At 37.3% G+C, this 19,155-nt stretch overlaps 1 protein-coding gene across 1 annotated transcript; it reads left to right on the forward strand.

Annotated features, from left to right (window-relative positions):
- The first annotated feature begins 1,696 nt into the window (after positions 1–1,696).
- On the forward strand, positions 1,697–18,885 carry TMEM192 (transmembrane protein 192). Its single transcript, XM_015820637.1, has 6 exons — positions 1,697–1,775; positions 5,875–6,021; positions 8,125–8,389; positions 11,070–11,204; positions 16,523–16,625; positions 17,060–18,885. Exons 1-6 carry the CDS (start codon positions 1,722–1,724, stop codon positions 17,181–17,183), a joined length of 828 nt encoding a protein of 275 aa, XP_015676123.1. The 5' UTR covers positions 1,697–1,721; the 3' UTR covers positions 17,184–18,885.
- Positions 18,886–19,155: the final 270 nt, after the last annotated feature.

Here is a 19,155-nt window from a genome sequence, read left to right on the forward strand (position 1 = left end):
GCTGCTACATTCTGTACTAGCTGTAGTTTCTGAATGGTCTTCAAAGGCAAACCCATATGGATCATAGCCACAATCAAAAAGGAAGATGACTAAGGCATGATTTTCTGAGCAGGGCCTCCCAGTGTAGTAATAGGTGCAACAGGCACATTATTTATATTAAAGCTGTGTCATGGTTGCTACATATTTTTCAACCAGGAGACATGAATTCAGGATGACTCCCAAACTGCGTACAATCCCATCTAGACCCAAAGATTGAAATTCTCTGGATCCAGTTTGTAAATAAAAATTGCTATAATTTTCACTCTGTATTTAATGAATAACTGAAATGTTGTTGAGAATAATTATTTTCCAGATAAATATAAGAAAATATAGAGATTACTATCTTATGCTAAAAATCATTGCATCTTTTTATAACCTATAAGATAACCTTTACTGTCATTTTTTTTTTACTGTGGGCACAATAGCACACATCAAAAATGAAATTTAGTTGCCTGCTCTCAAAGTGAAACACATACATGACACACACCTAAACATACAATATAATATAAATGATTGTGTGTGTGCTGTACTGCACCATCTCTGGGTCAGTAGATTTTAGTGTGCTTACAAAAATACAGGTTATTCTTTCAATTATACTTTTAACATAAAATATATATTAGATAAAAAAAAGACACATGATGCTGCTTTAAAAATATATATAACAAAACCGCACATTACTTCTCTTCTATTAAGGCATTAATCATTAATTTCAGTTGTGGAGCACCCACAACTTCTGGAGGCAACTCGTTCCATTGATTAATTATTCTGTTAGGAAATATTAGTGCATTTTGCCTCCCTTTGAAGCTGACAGGGGACTCTTAGATAATGTCAGAATAAGGAGAAACGTGTTATTCCAGGACACTTAACGATGACTAAAGCTAACTCGTGGGCTAGGTACGAGATGTAGCTAAGGGGGAAATCTGGGATCGAAGCTAAGATTGTGTCACGTTTAAACTCATTGCCAGATATGTAGGACAAATAAATCAGCAACCGCATTCACCGTCGTGTTCTCTTAGTCCTGACAGAAGACCGTGGTTGTTTTGCTTTCAGAAATGCATTTTTGCCCTTTCTCGAATTCATCCTTCTGCTCTCCGTCGCTTTAGGCATCCCCTTCCTGAAAATCGGAAGGAGCCCACCCACCTCAAACGCGTAACCAGCATCTTGTGGAAAACGAAAGAACTCTTACAAATTCCAGAGGGGTTAGCAGAGAAGTTTATTTGCGCAGGTTCAGAGGCATATAGAGACATGCAATTCGGAACTTTCCCAGTGAATTTTCCCAGTGATTATGCATTACATCATTATTATTCTAGCAATTGTGCAGACAAATCATTATTCTAGTTATGCAGACAAATCATTATTCTAATAATTGTTCATTTTACTACGTTAAGCAAGTAAAAGAAGTTGCTCCTTCGGCAAAGTAAATAGCGCTTTCCCCCCTTTGTCCCTTGGGCAGCCTAGCGGGCTACGCGTGGGGGGGCGGGGCCCTCGAGACAGAGGCGGTTATTTTGAGAGACACGTGTCTCCGATAACGGCGCCAACAGAAAGTGGGCGGAGCTTTGGAGGGGAAACGAAAGTCGAAGGTGCGCTACGTCGTGCTCGAGAACGGAGGAGGCGGGCTGTTTCCTTTATTCATCGCAACGAAGGGGGCGGGGCACCGGAAGCAGCTGCAGGGGCAGCCCACGATGGCGGGAGCTTCGGCTTCAGGAGGGCGGCGGCAGTTGCGCTCGCTGGATAACGTGAGTTTTGGTGCTGGGCTCCCTGGCGTGATAGTATTTGGAGGCTACTACGGACGCTCCTGTGAACGGCGAGCGTTGGGTCGGGGAGGGGGGGCGACGGTGCGGGGTTTGCATCAGTTGGGAGTCCAGACCTCCCGACTCCCCAAGGTTTACAGCAGTTGGCTTAGGCTCGCCCTGACCCCCCTCGCTTGATTATTGCCCTCCGCCCGGCGCTCTGCAAATGAGTCGGACCGCAGCTGCTGTCGTAGCTAACCAATATGATGAGCCTAGTACAGGGGTAGGCAACCTCGGCTCTTTTATGACTCATGGACTTCAACTCCCAGAATTCCCGGAGTCAGCATAGCTGACTCGGGAATTCTGGGAGTTGAAGTCCATGAGTCATAAAAGAGCCGAGGTTGCCTACCCCTGGTAGTAGTTGCGATACCGGGAGGGCTAGTCTCGTGTTTGGAGAGCCCCAGCGTGAAGGCGTCTCGTCACGATCATGTGATGGCAACTGATTTTCTTTCATTTCTCTTTGGAGACAGGATGCATGTCGCTTCTCGAGATCTTGGGAGTTATTTTTTTAGGATCTCCCCAATAACTTTCTCACAATATAGCGAGCCAAACAAACCCTGTCCGTTGGACCTGTGAAATGGGCATGTATGTGACAATGGGATGAATTTGTGTCGGGCATAGTTATAGGTCTGCTTAATATCCTCAGGGGTTCTCAACCTTGGCAACTTTAAGACTTGTGGACTTCAACTCCCAGAATTCCTCAGCCAGCTTTGCTGGCTGAGGAATTCTGGGAGTTGAAGTCCAGAAGTCTTAAAGTTGCCAAGGTTGAGAACCCCTGTCCTAGATGTTCCGGTTTTCCTCCTCTGTTTCCTCCCTTCCCTATTTTGGCTTGAAATCCTTTCTGCACAAATGCTGAAGTTAAAGTGCCAGGAAGCACTGTTAGACAAATCGAGCTTTGTTTTATGTTCTACCAAAATTTATAAAACTGGTCAAGAGTACAAATATAAAAGGTCAGGATTATCCCCCAGTACGAATTTGCACACAGTTTGCTAGGATTTCAGTAGGATCAATACTAGATTTCAAGACAAAACTAAAGATACTTGAGGTGAGTCTGTTTGCCTATCTGCTGTGGCTGATTCTGGCACTGAAAATAAGTTTTGTGCAGGATGTTGATCTTTATGTCAAAAGGGTTGCTTTCCTGTATCTTGTGCTAGTTTTATTTGAAAAACAATTTTGTAATTAAAAAAATTACAATGTGAAAAACATTGAACAGATTAAATATTCATTGGTCTCCAGTTATTATAAGAATTGACTTTTCTTTATTGTTGGTCATGCTGACTAGAACTGATGGAAGAGTTGTCTTTCTTCCTTTGTCCATTGGGAATGATAATTTGGTTTCTTTCTCTGTGAAAGGTGAAACAAATGTGAAATTAAGATGTATTATATTTCGAGCCTACATATAAATTTTATTCAATAGGTAGAATATACATTTCAATAGACATCTATACATTACAATGTTAGCACTCTTAAAACTAATTACTTACTACTTCCCATTATTTTATTTAGTGTATGGTGATAGTACATTAGCCAGGAGACAACAGTGTTAATACTGAGTAGTAGATTGACTGCCTAATCTGTTTGGTACACCACAGGGAGCAAACTAGCTGGCAATTCGGGGGTCACATTTGGGCAGATCAAACACTGGTTGGGTTCGCACTTCCGCATTTAGCACTGTTATTTTCCCCACCAAAGTGGTACCTATTTACTTCGAACTACTAGGATGGCAGAAGCCGAGGCAAGTGACAGAAGCTCACCCCACCACACAAGAGCTAGGACTTGAACCATCACAGACCTTCCCCATTGTCTTTAAACCACTGAACACCACACCTCCTACTTCCTGGTAATATTGAACTACAGTGTTGGCATTTCCTTTTATAAAGTCTGAAATACAAAGGATGCCCCTGAAAACCAGACAGTTTTCCCAAAGAATAACTATCTTGATTTTGAAGACCATGCTGTTTCTCTTCAACAATAGGGATTCACTTGCTTTATTTGAAAATATAACTTCCATGATACCTACATTCCAATTCAATATTTTGTTTTATTGGTTAGAAACAAAACATATTACTGTAGCACAAATAGGAAATGTTAAATGTTAGTGAATACTTCATTTTGTTCTGAAAGCCTATTGTATTAATTTAGAAAATACTTCCCTGGCCAAGAGTATCTAAAATCTTTTCTAGTATATATATATATATATGCTTGGTTGTCAGCTATTTGTTGACATATTAGTATGTATTTGATGGATTTTTAAATATTTTTTTTGTCCAGAGGTTTTTAAACAGATTAGAAAAAAAAATCGTTTCTCCCCCACTGACGTTGGAGGAAATTGTCAGGAATATGTTGACAAATTTGATCAGGAATTATAATTTTAACTCTGAATTTTTAGGGTTTCAAAGGGAGGCTTGCAAAATTCAAAATAAAAGTATCTGAAAGGATGAGAATCAAAGTTGGGGGGAAATGTATTTAGTTAGTTTTATGTTTGAAGCATCTGAAAATGGTGAGAACATGCTTCTTAGTAGAAAGTTCCTAATATGTTAGGGTATTATTCTTTAAAGTCACATACAGATCTAAGCAAATCAAATTGCTTCTCACTGGCTGGCAAGAGTTATATACAATGTAAAGAGTAAGGACGCCTGTATTTCCAAAAGTGACTTTTGAGGTATTTATTTTTTCAGATCATGAGATACTCTATGCTCACTTACTTATTCTATAATGTATTAAAACTTTATTTGTGACACAAGAATTTATGGTCTAGATACAGAATTTGTTGTCAAAAACAGTAAATTATATTAGTGTATATTGATTTTTATAAAATAGTATCTATTAAAAAAAAAACCAAAACCTGAGTTTTTACCTGTGGGCAAAGAAATATCAAGGTTGAGGAACTGTCTTCTTAGCTAAAGCATTGCTGGTGAAGAGAAGGTAAATGGGGGGAAAGGAACTGTTTCCAGTGTCAGATGTGCATTTTTTTCAGGGAATACTTTTGGGGGTTTTGCCCCCTACAGGTGAAACATATAGCTACTCTCCTGTCAAACCTAGAAACATATTGTGGGATGCATGTATTAGTTTAAAAAAATTAAATTTCATTTACCATCACATGTTTTCACTTTTCAGTTATGTTGCTTGCTTTCAATTTATTGGAATTGAAATAAGTATTACTTTTAGGTAGCTTCTGTTACTGAAAATAAAATGTGAATTTCTCTCTCTTTATCCTCACAACAACTTTCATACGAATGTTTCATGAGAAATAGTGATGGGCCCAAAAACCACCTGTCATAATTAAATGGGGACTGGAATCATGATTTCCTGGTCATATTTAAGGGCCAGAAGATTTTCCAGTCAGGCATTTTGACATTTTCAGAGTTGTATTGAAGTTTGGTTTTATGGAGACTATTCTAAAAATTGAACAGGGATTTCATTACCTCCCACCACCAAAAAAAAATCAAATAATGTAGCCCAATGTGCAATTTATGGATGCTGAGGTGAATATTTTGATTGGATTTATACTGTTTTTTTATAGCAACATTTTCCTGGGGGGGATCTTTTCCTATATTCCGGACCTTCATTGCTATAATCCTGGTAATTCTAAAATTAGATGATAACGACACCCAGAAAAAATGGCATACTCCATTTAATCCTCCAGGGAAAGATTGAAGGCAAACGAGGTCCAGGCAGAAGAAGAATATCGTGGCTTCAAAATCTAAGCAACTGGTTTGGACAAAAAACTCAGCAGCACTTTTTCGTGCGGCTGCTGATAAAAACAGGATCGCCAACATGATCGCCAACGTCCGATAACGGATATGGCACAAGAAGAAGAAGAAGATGATAACTATAATTCTCTATAGACAATGTTAAATCCTGTTAAGCATAGTAGGAGATACATCCAAGTAAACAAATAGGATTTTGTTGAAAATATTTTGTTTTTTGAAATGTACAGATCTTTCTAATGTGAGACAACTTGCACAAATAGCATAATTGATTTCTGCATATGTAAAAGTTATTTTGACTTTCTGGTTTAAAAAAAAATTGTCATCTGTTTCAGGGGTCCTTGGAGGTAACACAGAGTATGGATGACGACCCTCTACTTGATGCACCACTTCTTCCACGCCATACATTACATTCCAGGCTGCATCCAGAGTTCTGTGCCATACCTACAGTCTTTGTTGCCAATGTTTTGTTGCTTTTGCATGTAAGTTGAAGAAAAAAACAGATGTGGAGTCCTACAAATGATCAGCTTAGCTTGCCTGAAGACCAGTGGTAAAGTGTGCCTATTTCATTTGGCTGATCTACAAATTAGGAATACCAACTTCTTTCTCTGCCACCTAAATTCAGTGTTTCCTTCTTGGTCCTTTAAAAGTGCCAGAGGCATCTAGTATCATTTTAAGACAGTCTTGTCCCATCATTATTCCAGTGGTACCTCAGTATTCGACCGCTTCAAAACCTGTCAAATTTGGTACTTGATGCATTTTGATGCGAAAATGTTGTATCGGTACTCATAGTTTCTTTGGTATTTGACACACTGCAAAAGGAAGAGGGGGCCCGCTGCAGAGGGCAGAGAGGAAGTCGGCCATGCTGGGAAGGTTGCTAGCATAGGAAAAAGGACAGATAGAAAGTTCTTCCTGGCCAAAACAAAGAATCACATGGGAAGTCACCTTGTTTGTTTTGCACTCGTATTTTTTAGTACTCGATGTGCCTCTCAGAACCAATTAATGTTGAGTACCGAGGTACCACTGTATTTACAGTTACAGTTTTGTCAACTTTCAGTGTGGGGATCATACCTCAACTGAGAAAATTAAAAACAAAATGGAGTGTGCAGAAGATTCCTATTTCTGGTGCCATAACTAATAAATCTAGCTTTTGTTATTCTTACAGTACTGGAATCTGAATTGCCATGTCTCCTTACTGACTATTAACAAAATGAAATAGAGCAATCAAAATGGTTTCTGCATATGCCAAGCAGTATTGTTGATGTAATAAAAGAGAGAGATGCTTCAGTATAGAGCAGGGGTTCTCAACCTTGGCAACTTTAAGACTTGTGGACTTCAACTCCCAGAATTCCTCAGCCAGCTTTTCTGGCTGAGGAATTCTGGGAATTGAAGTCCACAAGTCTTAAAGTTGCCAAGGTTGAGAACCCCTGGTATAGAGGGTGAGGGAAGAAAGAAAACACACTGTAACTCTTAGGAGCTTGATGACGGAAGCAGTGACATATATTAAAACCAGATTAAGTAACTCTCTTTGCTTTACAAGTGAATTAACATAGTGAGTACCTCCATTATGTTCAGGATAGATTACAGTAGAAGTGAAAAAAAAATAATAAAGCAGAAGCTGTACTTCCCCTTTTCTGAATGAGTTCCTATTTCACTGAAGTGAAAGTTTAAATATTTCTAATATTTCTCAGCAGGACAGTTTTTTAATTCAAACCACAAGTTGCAAGTCACCTAAATAGACTTTTTTTGTGTTAAAATGGATGCATGCTGCAAGTTAAATCTGTCAATCTGTCAGTTTGGATATTAGGTTGGACTAGATGACCTCCAAGGTCCCTTCCAACTTTACTACTATTACTACAAATTTCAATCATCCCAAAGCTTCTTGATAACTATACTAGAATCTTGAGGTGTTTTTGCTAGCTTATGTTGAATAATTTTTAACCCATGGCTATACACATCTACTGGCAGTAGTGATGTATAATCCTTGAATACTGGAATGTTGGCTGTAATAAAGGGCTTCTGACCCTCAAAATTTATCTTCAATTTACTGTTTCCTGTTAGAATCTTTATATAGCCCATGGCTATATCATTTGCCAGAAACAGGCTGGTAGAAACTGGCCCTATGTGCACACCCAGACTTCCTGAACTGAGAAAATATAACTCTGGTGTCTTGAAAAGTTTAATGAAATAACATACATAATTGTAAGTTGGGGACTCACCATAATGCCTTTGTGCTATTTAAAGAGGATGTTGAACAACCCCAGTGACTCCTTTGAAGAAAGCCAAAGCTGAATTTTACGGACTTTTCATGACCCTTCAACTGGTTATAAAGTGCCCTAAATGTATGCATAGCTATATCTTGGGTGCATATTTGCATTAGAATATTCTGTCATGCTTAAAATTGGGTTATAGTGGTATTGTTCCTGAACTGGTAAATACAAGCATTCCCAGTTGAAACAGTACAATAATTCAGCCCACAACAAAAACAATATAAGGACGCTTAAATAGAAATAAATAGCTTGTATGAAACCTGACTGATAATACTTCATTAGTACATATAATTATTTAATATCTTCCATTTTTAGGTTACTTTCGTTGTGTTGGCATTTGTGACAGGGGTGATTTGTTCTTATGCTGATTCAAGTGAAGACACGTGCCCTGAAAACTACACTTATCCTTTTAAAGTGCAGACTACCATAATAATTGCCAAGGTAATTCTCTGGATTCTTCATCTGCTCCTGGAACGATACATTCACTTTCATCACAGCAAAGCTAGAAGCAAAGGTTACCTCCGCATCTACCGAACTACAAGACATCTTAAAAGGGTTCCCCTACTAATTCAGTCAACAGGTGAACCAGAATATACTTGCTTATTTTAATTAAGTAATGCTTAATTCAATTTAATTAATGTTTTTTTTATCTAAATTCAGGTATTTCAGTATGCAGTAATGATGTTTCATATCTAGGGTGGAAATTTGTGTGACTTATTTTTGTAGTATGTATTTCATTCTGATAAGTTGAAACTTTCATTCTAGTCACTATTATAGCTATGACTAATAAAAAGTATAAAATCTTGCTCAGACTTTTAAAAGATTTTAAAAAATATGATTTTATTTTTCATGCATTTAATACATTTTACACTGCAGCATATTTTCAAATAGAGCCACTGCCATATAATGGTCACATTATATTTTCTACAATGAAAAGCGATAATGTGCTGTCTTAATTGTACCAGGCCCACTATGTGGTAAATAAGTCCATAGATATGAGTATCATGTCTGTATTTTTACCTCTTTACATGCATAGAAAATTTGCAGTAACACCAGTGGTCCTAATTCTTTAGAGATCAAGCATATATCCAAGGCACTTTTTCATTAGGACTCCAAGTGCCGGGGTACTATTAAGAGAGTTGGAAACTTCTATTCTGATACATGATAAATATAAGATATTGATTTGAAACATCCCTGACGTTTCAATGGGGTTTTTTGCTTTCAGGGATGAAAGTTTATCAATTTTTAATATACTCTAGTCTGTTGTCAAATAGCTTATATTATCTAGATTAATGTTTATTTGAAAGCTTTTATCTTGGGTCTGTTGGTTTGGATCTTGCCTACTAGTAAGACAATGTCCACTTTTATCAGTTAGTTCATTGGCCTGTAGAAATAAGTAGTGCATGTAGCATGTAGATGGAAAATGGCATGCATTGTGAACATAAAACAAATATTAAATAAGTATTAAAAGATGCAGTCTTACAAAACTGGAGAGATTATTTTCTCTTGTGGTAGTACTGCTTAATTTCATTTTTAAATTTATATTTCTAACTCAACCTATCATTATATGTGTTATATTTACATTCCTTGTTTATCTAATTATGAAACAAGACAAGAATGTGGTGGCTCCCAGTTTTCCCATGTTATATGATAGTGTTTTGGGGGTGGCCTTGGGGGAGGAAGACTAGCAGCCTGGACAACATCTGATAAGAGGCAGCTTAGTTTGCAGGTGGGGGGAAAGGATGGGAAGCATTTCAAAAGGGAACCCTTTTAGCTTTCCAGAGACCAATAAGATAGAAGGGGGAAATATTTTCAGTCTTGCAAAATTCTGTTTAATGGAGCCTTGCAATAAAATAATCTGGTGCTCCTGGTTGCTCTTCTTCTCTGGACTACCTTGAAGGGCCAACACTTGCCACTGAGCAATTCTAAGCTTGCTTAACTGAGTAGAATGAAAAACCTTTTTCCCAGATATTAAAAGTTAATAAGCACCCTTTGAAAAGAAGTCTGTTTCTTCTCTAGTGAAAAAAATGTCTTATTTCTAAATTAAGCACCTGACATTTCTGTGTGTGTGTGTGTACACAAACTGCAGTTTGAACCAATCAACAATCTACAGATTGATGAATATGTTAGATGTGCACCACTGGAACGAGGCCACTAGATAGAGCTCTAGGGATAGAAAAATTGGCCAGATGGCCCATAACTATTTAAACAGAGGATACATTTTCTTTAAGATCTAGTGCTTGGGCTAAGCTGCTGTGAAACAAAAATATTGTCCTTTTATAATAATCATTTCACTTGCAAGTCCTGCTATGCTGTCTCATTCTTATAGGGGTGAATATTTTTGGGAAGGACAGTAAGGTACAGCCAAAATGGTTTTTTTTCTCAGTACAGTCACCCAAGATATAAAGGTCATCCCAGCAGCCCAGCTAAATCAAGCAGACACCTGTATAAAAAGCAGAACCTGTTCAGTTTTGTCTGTGTAAGACAGAACTGATACAAGAAGGTCTGAAGTGAGGGGGGAGAACAACAACAAAATATTTGTATTGTAGAAAAGAATGCAATGGTAATGTGCTCTTGTATTTGGATACATACAGAAAGCAAATGATTGTAGTGATTGTTAAAATCATCACATCCCTAAACAACCTAAAAGGCCAAGGTAAAAAATAAATCATCCTAAAGATAATTCAGCTATGGTTACTGAAAGTTGGCATTGATTTGACAGTACTCAATTCAGTCTGTATATTAATTTGACCAAGAACAGTCTTATATATGTTCATAACATTACTCCTAAAACCCATTGAAAGATGGTGTGACTGGTGGAAATCCAATAAAAATAAATAGCATATATCATTCCAGTAAGACTAGCCCATTACTGTAAAGATTCATCCAAAACTCTTACACAGATAATCAGTGATGACTGAATTGCTCTGGAAGGCATAATGAAGGGGAGAACTGAATTCAAGCCTGCAGACAGTTAATACATTTTCTGTTTGTTTCTATTTTGGCTCATTAGAATGAGCTGTATATGGATTTATTTTGATGGCCTATTGATCAAGGTTATCTCTTGCATGCAATTTAGTTTAAAGTTATTGCGCCACTATTAAGTAAGGGTTAATTTTGAGCTATATTTGGAAAATTCTAGACTACCCTTCACTGTTTTAGTGGCCATCCCCCAGGACCTTGACTTTTAACCATTGTGGCTTTGTGGGGGAAGCTAACCCGGATTTCTGTTTCTAATGTGTCCTATTTGTTTTTAATAGGAAATGTGGCTCTATTGCTGATAGTGTCATTGCAACATTCGTTTCCTAATCACAATAAAATGTATCTCTGCTTCACGCTGGGAATCTTGGCTATGGAATTGATATGTTCATTGATATGTCTTGTTGTCTACACAGGTGAGAATTGTATCTTTGGCTTGTTAAGGTGACTAAGCCACTCACTCTCGTGGTTTTTAAAGCATTATTAACATTAACTTAAGAGGGCTGCTAAAAGTTTACAAGCTATCAGCTTAATATTTGTACTATAGGAAATCATACCACCAGTCCTTTCGGTGTTATTCTATACGGTGTTAAGAAAAAGTATGTAATTTAATACATTTGAAAAAAAAATGGTTAACTTTAGAAGAGGACAAAGATGCGGATGTTACTGGACTTAACTTTTGTGGTGGTGGTGGTGGTGGTGGTGGAACTGCAAGCTGCAATTGTTTGCATGACACTTACATCTTTCAACTTTTACGCTGGTGTATCCCAAGGGCTTGGGGCAGTGTACAGCACAAAAATAGAGCATACAAAGTGCAGCTGTTGAGAAAGAAATTTCTCCCTTGGCAGTGAGAGCCATCTTTTGTGGCAAAGCAGCTGCTTTGAGAAGCTTTTTGCCTGGCACTGATAAGCAGCTACATCTCTTCATGAATAGTTCAAGGCTCTTTATTTTTTACTGTGCGCATGGTAGCACAGGAAGGAAAGAGCAAAATGCATATTGTGAGATATATTTGCACAATTCAGAGAGTGTTAGAGAAAAATCAAGCACAAGATGCAGTCTTATAAGAATAATAAAATTCCTCGTTCTCTTTCTTAGGATGAAAAAAGCTAAAACTGTCAAGAGAATGTAGCATTGACAGTAAAGTAAGATAATGTTATAAGTTATTGCAGCAAAGAAGGCAAAAATGACACCATGCTATTATTTTTCAGGCCATGCTGGGGAATCTATATTTTAAGGAGTTAAGGTGTATGTCAGGCATGTCAAACTGCTGGCCCGCTGGCCGGATGCGTCACAACGAAACCGCGCCCACCCCATTGCCAGCAATGGGGAAAAAGTCGTGATACGTCACGTGACATCATGTGACGTCACAAGTTTGACATGTCTGGTGTATGTGAATAATCTATAAATTGCTGTGGGGGCCAAAGGAGTTGGCTTTTGAGTATTGGACTTGCTACTTTTTCTGTTTCTCTGACCCATTACAGAGTCTCCTAGTGTTCACAATTAAATAAATAAAATTTAGAACCTAGAACAAAAAGTATGTGACTTGTGTATAGTCTCATTTAACACATAATGGCAACATAAGCACAGATTTTAGCTAGCTTCTAAGGCATCTTTGTAAATGTGATGGAAGCAAAATAGCACTTTGAAGTAGCTAAATACATACAGTGGTGCTTAGAGGTTTGTGAATGGTTTTCAATTTTCAATATTTCTGCATAAATCTGATTTAAAACATGATCTTATCTCCACACAACTCCTCAAACTGTACATGAATCAAAAACACATTTGTTCATTTATTTATTGAAGAAAATGATTCTCAACATTTAGGTCATATTTATGTAGAAATATTGAAAATTTAAAAGGGTTAACAAAAACCATGCTGTGTATCCTGGCCCATTAATTCTTTACTACTTTATATAATAAGTCTGTGCAGAGATCCAAATTCAAAAAGCAAAATAGGATCCCCTTTTGCCCTTTGAATCCAGATTTTTGCATAGCCATAGAATCTACATTCTTCATCTATACCAGGGGTGTCAAACTGCCGGCCCGCGGGCCGGTTGCATCATACAGAGGCCGCGCCCACCCCAGCTCTGGCAATGCGAAAAAAGTCATGATACGTCACATCACGTGATGCGGCAAGTTTGACACCGATCTACACCAGGGGTAGTCAACCTTGGCTCTTTTATGACTCGTGGACTTCAACTCCCAGAATTCCTGAGCCAGCTTAGCTGGCTCAGGAATTCTGGGAATTGAAGTCCACGAGTCATAAAAGAGCCAAGGTTGACTACCCCTGATCTACACAGTTGTTCTTTTTTTTTACTTTCTTCTACTTTGTCAGTGTTTTCCTTGATTGCGTCTTGGTCAGTGATACTGATTTTCACTGGCAATGTGTATGACAGCACACAAATTGCTGTAAATATGTAATGCAGCGCATTGGCTAGTCTTTTATGTGCCACACAATTCTTTAGTTCTATTTGTCTGAAATGGCATCAGGTCTCCTGCTCGAGCAAGGAATTGGACAGCTCCTCCCAACTCTATTATTCTAGGTTCTATCAAAAATCAAGGGCTTTGACAAAGTGTTGAAATGAGTGTCATGATGTCAGAATGCAGGTTCTGTCCTTACATACCTATGTGCAATATAACAACACACAAATGGAGCAGAGTCATCTTTTGTGCCCCAGCAGATGCCCATGGTTCTACTCTGTACTGTTAATCATCCTCACCTATCTCTTCATCTGACTTATAATCATCTATTTCAGAAAGAAATAGTTATATTATTATTTTTAGATGGCACAATTAAATGCTTTGTTTACAGGTGTAGTAACAAAATCACTAGCTTACCCATCTTTTATGATTCTGCTCCACTGCCCACCTTTAGGCACCTGTTAAATGACAATTGTTTGGAATGTGTGCTTTGGGGTAACCTGATCTGTGCTTTGATACCTGAATTCTAAGGCAGCTTGAGAGCTAAATGCATCTAATGCTTTTTACAGCTTGTAGACACACCTGCTTTAGTTATTCCTCTGATCAGTCATGCAGCCCTCTTCCTACATAGCAGGTGGCCTAGTAAAGCAATTCTAGTAGAGATAGGAAGAGTTTTTCTGTTCGCACAGAGCTGTTGATTGAGTAGATGAGAATGAAGCATTGTGTTGATGTGAGACCACTAAATAAATAAAAACAATCTTCTCCGTTATATTCGCTAACCCCTCGTTGGCTAAAGACTAAGAGTATTCAAGCATTCATTCTGAAAACATATTTGCAGAACCAAATCTTGGATGTGAATGATGATACTTTTATACAGTTTTTCCTAGCCAGATCCTTTCCACCCTTCCCCCCTCTCCCCACAATGTATTGGGATACATTACCCATCAACTCAGCAAGCATATCTGCTCTAATTCATACCATTTCAAAATAGCCTTTTAATGCTCCTTTTTTAAAAAAAGGGGAATTAAATAGGACTCCAACCTCATGGCCCTTTAAAACAATTTAGAGTAAGAATGCTACATAAGCCATACTTCCATATTTCCTAGCAAAATATCCCATCCCAGAAATAACCCAATTGACAAGGGTTTTCTCTGAGTTAACAAGTGAATAGTTAGCTTGCTGTAAAGTATGAAAATAGCTGAAATGGTCACATGGTATTTCCCTGTTAATAACTGTCTCCATTTTTTCTCTCCTCATTGCATTTCCTGGTAGTAATAATATATTATGGTTGTATTCACATGACAGATTACCTAGCAATCCTCTTGCTCAGCCAGTTCACCCATTTCTGCTCGCCGATAACAAATAAGCCTTGTTTGGTTGATTGTTTTCCCATTGGCACAAAGCACGCTGGAAGAGTTTGCCCACTGTTCCCATTTCCCATATTATTTTCTTGAGCAGAGGGGAAAGATAGTGATGCCGCTGTTTATCATATCCAGTCCTGTTTCTTTTAAATTTGATGGGGAAGAAGACTGATGGAACACCAAAACAGGTCCTGTTCACATGGGGCTTTTCTGGGACATTATCTCTGTTGAATGTTGAGAATAATATTAGTTAAGACAAACACTCCATTGTCATCCAAAAGATGTATTCCCCATTCACCCAGAATCATCATTATCATTTTAGCCATTATCTATCCACTTCAGGATGAAGGCCTCTTCCACATGTTTCCAACTAATACAATCCTGAGCTTTCTTTTGCCAATTGGGCCCGCAATACTTGCTGATGCCGTCAATCCATCTTGTTTTAGTCTCTTTCATGGACACGTCTTATCAAGTGGGATCCATTCTATGACTGCCTTGGTCCACCTGCCATCAGTTTTTCTTACTATGTGACCAGCCCATTTCCATTTGAGTTCTTTTACTCTCCTGATGATATTGTATACTTTCGTTTGTTCTTGAATCCATGTGCAGGTCTTTCTATCTTGTCTTGTCTTGATGCTAGTGTCCATGTTTCACCGGCATATGTTAGAGCAGGTAGCACACACTGATCGAAAACTTTTCAGGCGTAGAGGGAAGTTGTTCTTGAAAATTATGCTTAGCTCGCCGCATGCCTGCCAACTACATGATTCCGGATCTCCTTGCTTTCCGTCGCGCCCTCAAGACATGGCTCTTCCAGCAAGCGGACCTGACCTAGGGAGGATTTTATATGGGGTTTATTTTTTAGCAATTTGACAGAGACACAACTTTAAAATTTGACTTAATTCGGTTTTATTGGGGGGGGAATGTATTTATGTTTTGTTTTAAATATGTTGTGCGCCGCCCTGAGTCCCGTCGGGAGAAGGGCGGCATATAAATTAAATTAAATAAATAAATAAATAAATAAATAAATAAATAAATTTAACCTGCCATTCAATTTCCTTTATTGTATCACCTTCCATTGAGATCCATTGGCCAAGCTATAGGTAGTGGTCCACTAAGTCTAGTTCTTCTCCAGATATATAAAAAAAATCTTTCTTTAGTGAATTTATTAAATATAACCTGGCTGTTTTTCAGGATATTTTGGACTAAGTCCAAATCTCTTCAGTTGACTGGGTAAAAATTATCCCAGTTTTCCTGTTATAACATATAAACATGCCATGTAAAACAGGATCGGTGATTGCATTATATAAAGAAAAAAATAACTGCACAGTTGTAGAGGGTTTTTTCCCCTTTGTCCCTAAGATGACATGTTTGGACTTAAACTGACTATTCCTTTTTGGGAAGGGGAGGGTTTAAAGAAAAGCCAAAAGAAAAAACTTCCTATTCTTGCTTTGTATGGAGTATATTCCAGAATTGTATGGAGTACAATGGAGTACAATTGTATGGAGTATATTCCAGAATTGCTAAATTGTTTGCTTTAGATTAAAGTCCTAAACATCTTGAGATAAAGCTTTCTGAAGAACTGAAGAATATTTAGCTGTTGTGATTCTTTTTCATAACTAATTATCTTTAGAGGCACATTTAATGAAATATGTGCAGGGATTTTTATTTTTGGAAGCAGAATATTTATGTTTATGCTACAAAATTCCTTTTAAATTAATCTTGGATTTTGTCATTTTATTTAACTTTATCGTTTGGGCTCTCTGATTTTCTCTGGGTCTGATAAGACAACTCTCTCTTTTCTTATGCTTCTTGTTTTATATTTAAATGCTTTGAACAGTTCCATTTTGTAGAGGAAACAGAATAGGGTTTTTTTTCTGTAAAGTAAGTTTGTTTTTAATTGAATATAGTTTGGTAGTAGCAGAATACATTTTATCTTTTCTTTGTTTTCAAAGTGAAGGTAAGCAACTTTAACCAAGCAAAGCCAAGACCTGATATAATAGAAGAGGAGAGGATGTATTCTTACCCTAATCAAGTTACCTCAGAAGTTGGATTCAGGTACTTGTATAAAACTTTCTGAACTTGGATAAATCCTTGGCATTGACTCCTGTGCTTTTTAAGCTCTGATTGTTTGATACATTAATCTCATGATTCATTATTCTAGAGCAGGGGTTGGGGAACTATGGGTGTTGAAGTTCACAACTTATAAAGGGACCATGGTTCCCCACCTTTGTAAAAGAGCATGGGTGTCAAACTCGCCACGTCACCTGATGTGTCGCAACATATCGCGACTTTTTGCATTGCCGACAACGGGGTGGGCACGGCTTCGGTATGATGAAACCGGCCCGCGGGCCAGTAGTTTGACACCTCTGTTCTAGAGGGTTAGAGTGCTGGGAAGAACAACCCTATTGAAATGAATTAAAATAGCAAAAGACAATGTAATTAGGATGATGGTATGATATTTTTTTTTTTTTTTTTTTTTTGCTTTTCAGGGAAATCTCAAGTTTGGAAGAAGTAGTTGAAAAACAAGGTGATGTGATTGAATACCTTCAGCGGCACAATGCCTTGCTTAGCAAGAGACTATTGACATTAATGTCCGAGCAGAACAGAAGCTAGTGATATTCAAGACAGCAATGTAGAAGAAAAACATCTCCAGTGTTGATTCGTTCTCTGAAAACCAAGTTGTACTGAAAAACAGTTTTGAATAACAGTTGGATCACTCCTGGCTCACTGGAAAAGCTTCTTTTTTAAAAGGATATATATTTTTAAATGGTTGTCTCTCCTAAAAAATTTTGCAGTGTAGGAAGCGGACCTTAGATAGGGAAAATTCCTCTTTCTATGTCAGTTGCAGATTGTTCTTCTAAAGTGTCAAAGATTTGTATGGTAGTTCAAGATTCAGTTCTTTTCAAAAATACAACAAAGTAAACATCTTCATTTAAGTGTCAGTTTTCCTTACATCTGTAATGTTATCAGTTAAACTATTGGATACATTTATAAAAGAAATTAAGGATTATCAGTATCTCTGCTTCCTCAGAGATGAATACAGTTACTATGGTAATAGTGAAGAATTGTCTGGAAAACCTTTTTAAAAAACTGTGCAGAATCAATGAGATTCCATTTCTGCAGGTATAGTGATAACAGAATAGAATCCTGAATGCAAAGGAATATCCGAAAGAGGAAAATGAGGATATTCTACATAAACTGAAAAGACATTGTAGATATAATATGGGAAGTATAAATTAAGCCTTTTAAAATCATGGATATCAAAATGAAGCTAATATTGCCTTTCTGCCTCGCTTATGTGTATGCAACATTGTAAGCAACATCTTACAATCAAATGAGCAAGAATGGGAAAGTGTGTGAATATATTTTTTAAATGTGTGGGGATATTAACAAGCTGCATGTAAGTCTTTATCTCTATCCTAGAGGTTTATGGCATGGTATTGTTTATAATGTGAAGAAACATTAGTTTCTGGCTTTTAAGTCTTTCTTAAGACCTACTTCTTTATTTTGAAATGCTACTTCTTTAATCCCTGTATATGGAATGTTTAAAATCCACTTCCTCTGCCCTTTAAACCTATCATAGTTGTTGAAAATACTCAGGCCTACTATACTCAATGATTTCTCCCCCAAAAGCTGTTGCACAAAATAGATAAAAGCGTATAGATCCTATTGAATTCAATGAAAACTAGTTGCTGGGATCTGCTCAACTAAAGGTTTTAATTTCCTTTTTCTCAGTTAACAGTTAATTGCCTGCTCTGTCTTTTTGCTACCAATGAAGACAATTTTTTGTGTATTCTGTAGTCAGTATTTCTACAGAAAGGCATACTTTTCAACAAATCTGATAATTCTGTGACCTTGTCTGGAGAAGAACAAAAGTATACCATCCTGTTATAAATTATACAAACTGATTATTCATCCACTGCTTACTGAAATATATGTATGCATGTAAATTGTACAAAATAACATAATATTGCAACTGACTGCTTCTAACACTAATTCCTTCATGTCTTTTAGGCTGTGGTTTAAGCACAGGTAAGATTTTATATAGAAGATGAGCTTTCCTTTTAAAGGATACTTAGATTTCAACATAGTTTGTATGTAATTTGTTCTGCCTTTTGTATTAAATGTGTTAAGTTAATAAATGAAACAAATCCCAATCTATTGCAATCTGTACCTAAAGATTCTTCAAACCCTGTGTCAATATGCCTGCAAAAAAATTATGTTTTTATCAGATCTAGTTTCCTAGTTAAGAACTCATCTTGTTATCAAATGTGATTGGTAGCAAGAAAGTGCTACCTCTAAGGTCCCTTCCAACTCTGATATTCTATGATTCTATTAATGTCATCAGGAATTTTTAAAAACATTCTAAAACGTAGTCTGAAATATTATATAACAATATAAACATTTGTGCATTAATTTAAGCCAATAATTAGTTGAATTGAATAGAAACATTTGCTATTATGGCTCTTTCAGTTACAGTTCTTACTTGGTTTGCAGATTTAGAGCGCTGTTTAAAGTTGTGTGGACTTCAACACCTAGAATTCCCCAGCCATTTCCCCACCATCAAAAAGTTGCCAAGTTTGAA

This window comes from Protobothrops mucrosquamatus, unplaced genomic scaffold (genome assembly GCF_001527695.2).
Source record: "Protobothrops mucrosquamatus isolate PMUCROS unplaced genomic scaffold, P.Mucros_1.0 scaffold1153, whole genome shotgun sequence".
NCBI lineage: Eukaryota > Metazoa > Chordata > Lepidosauria > Squamata > Viperidae > Protobothrops > Protobothrops mucrosquamatus.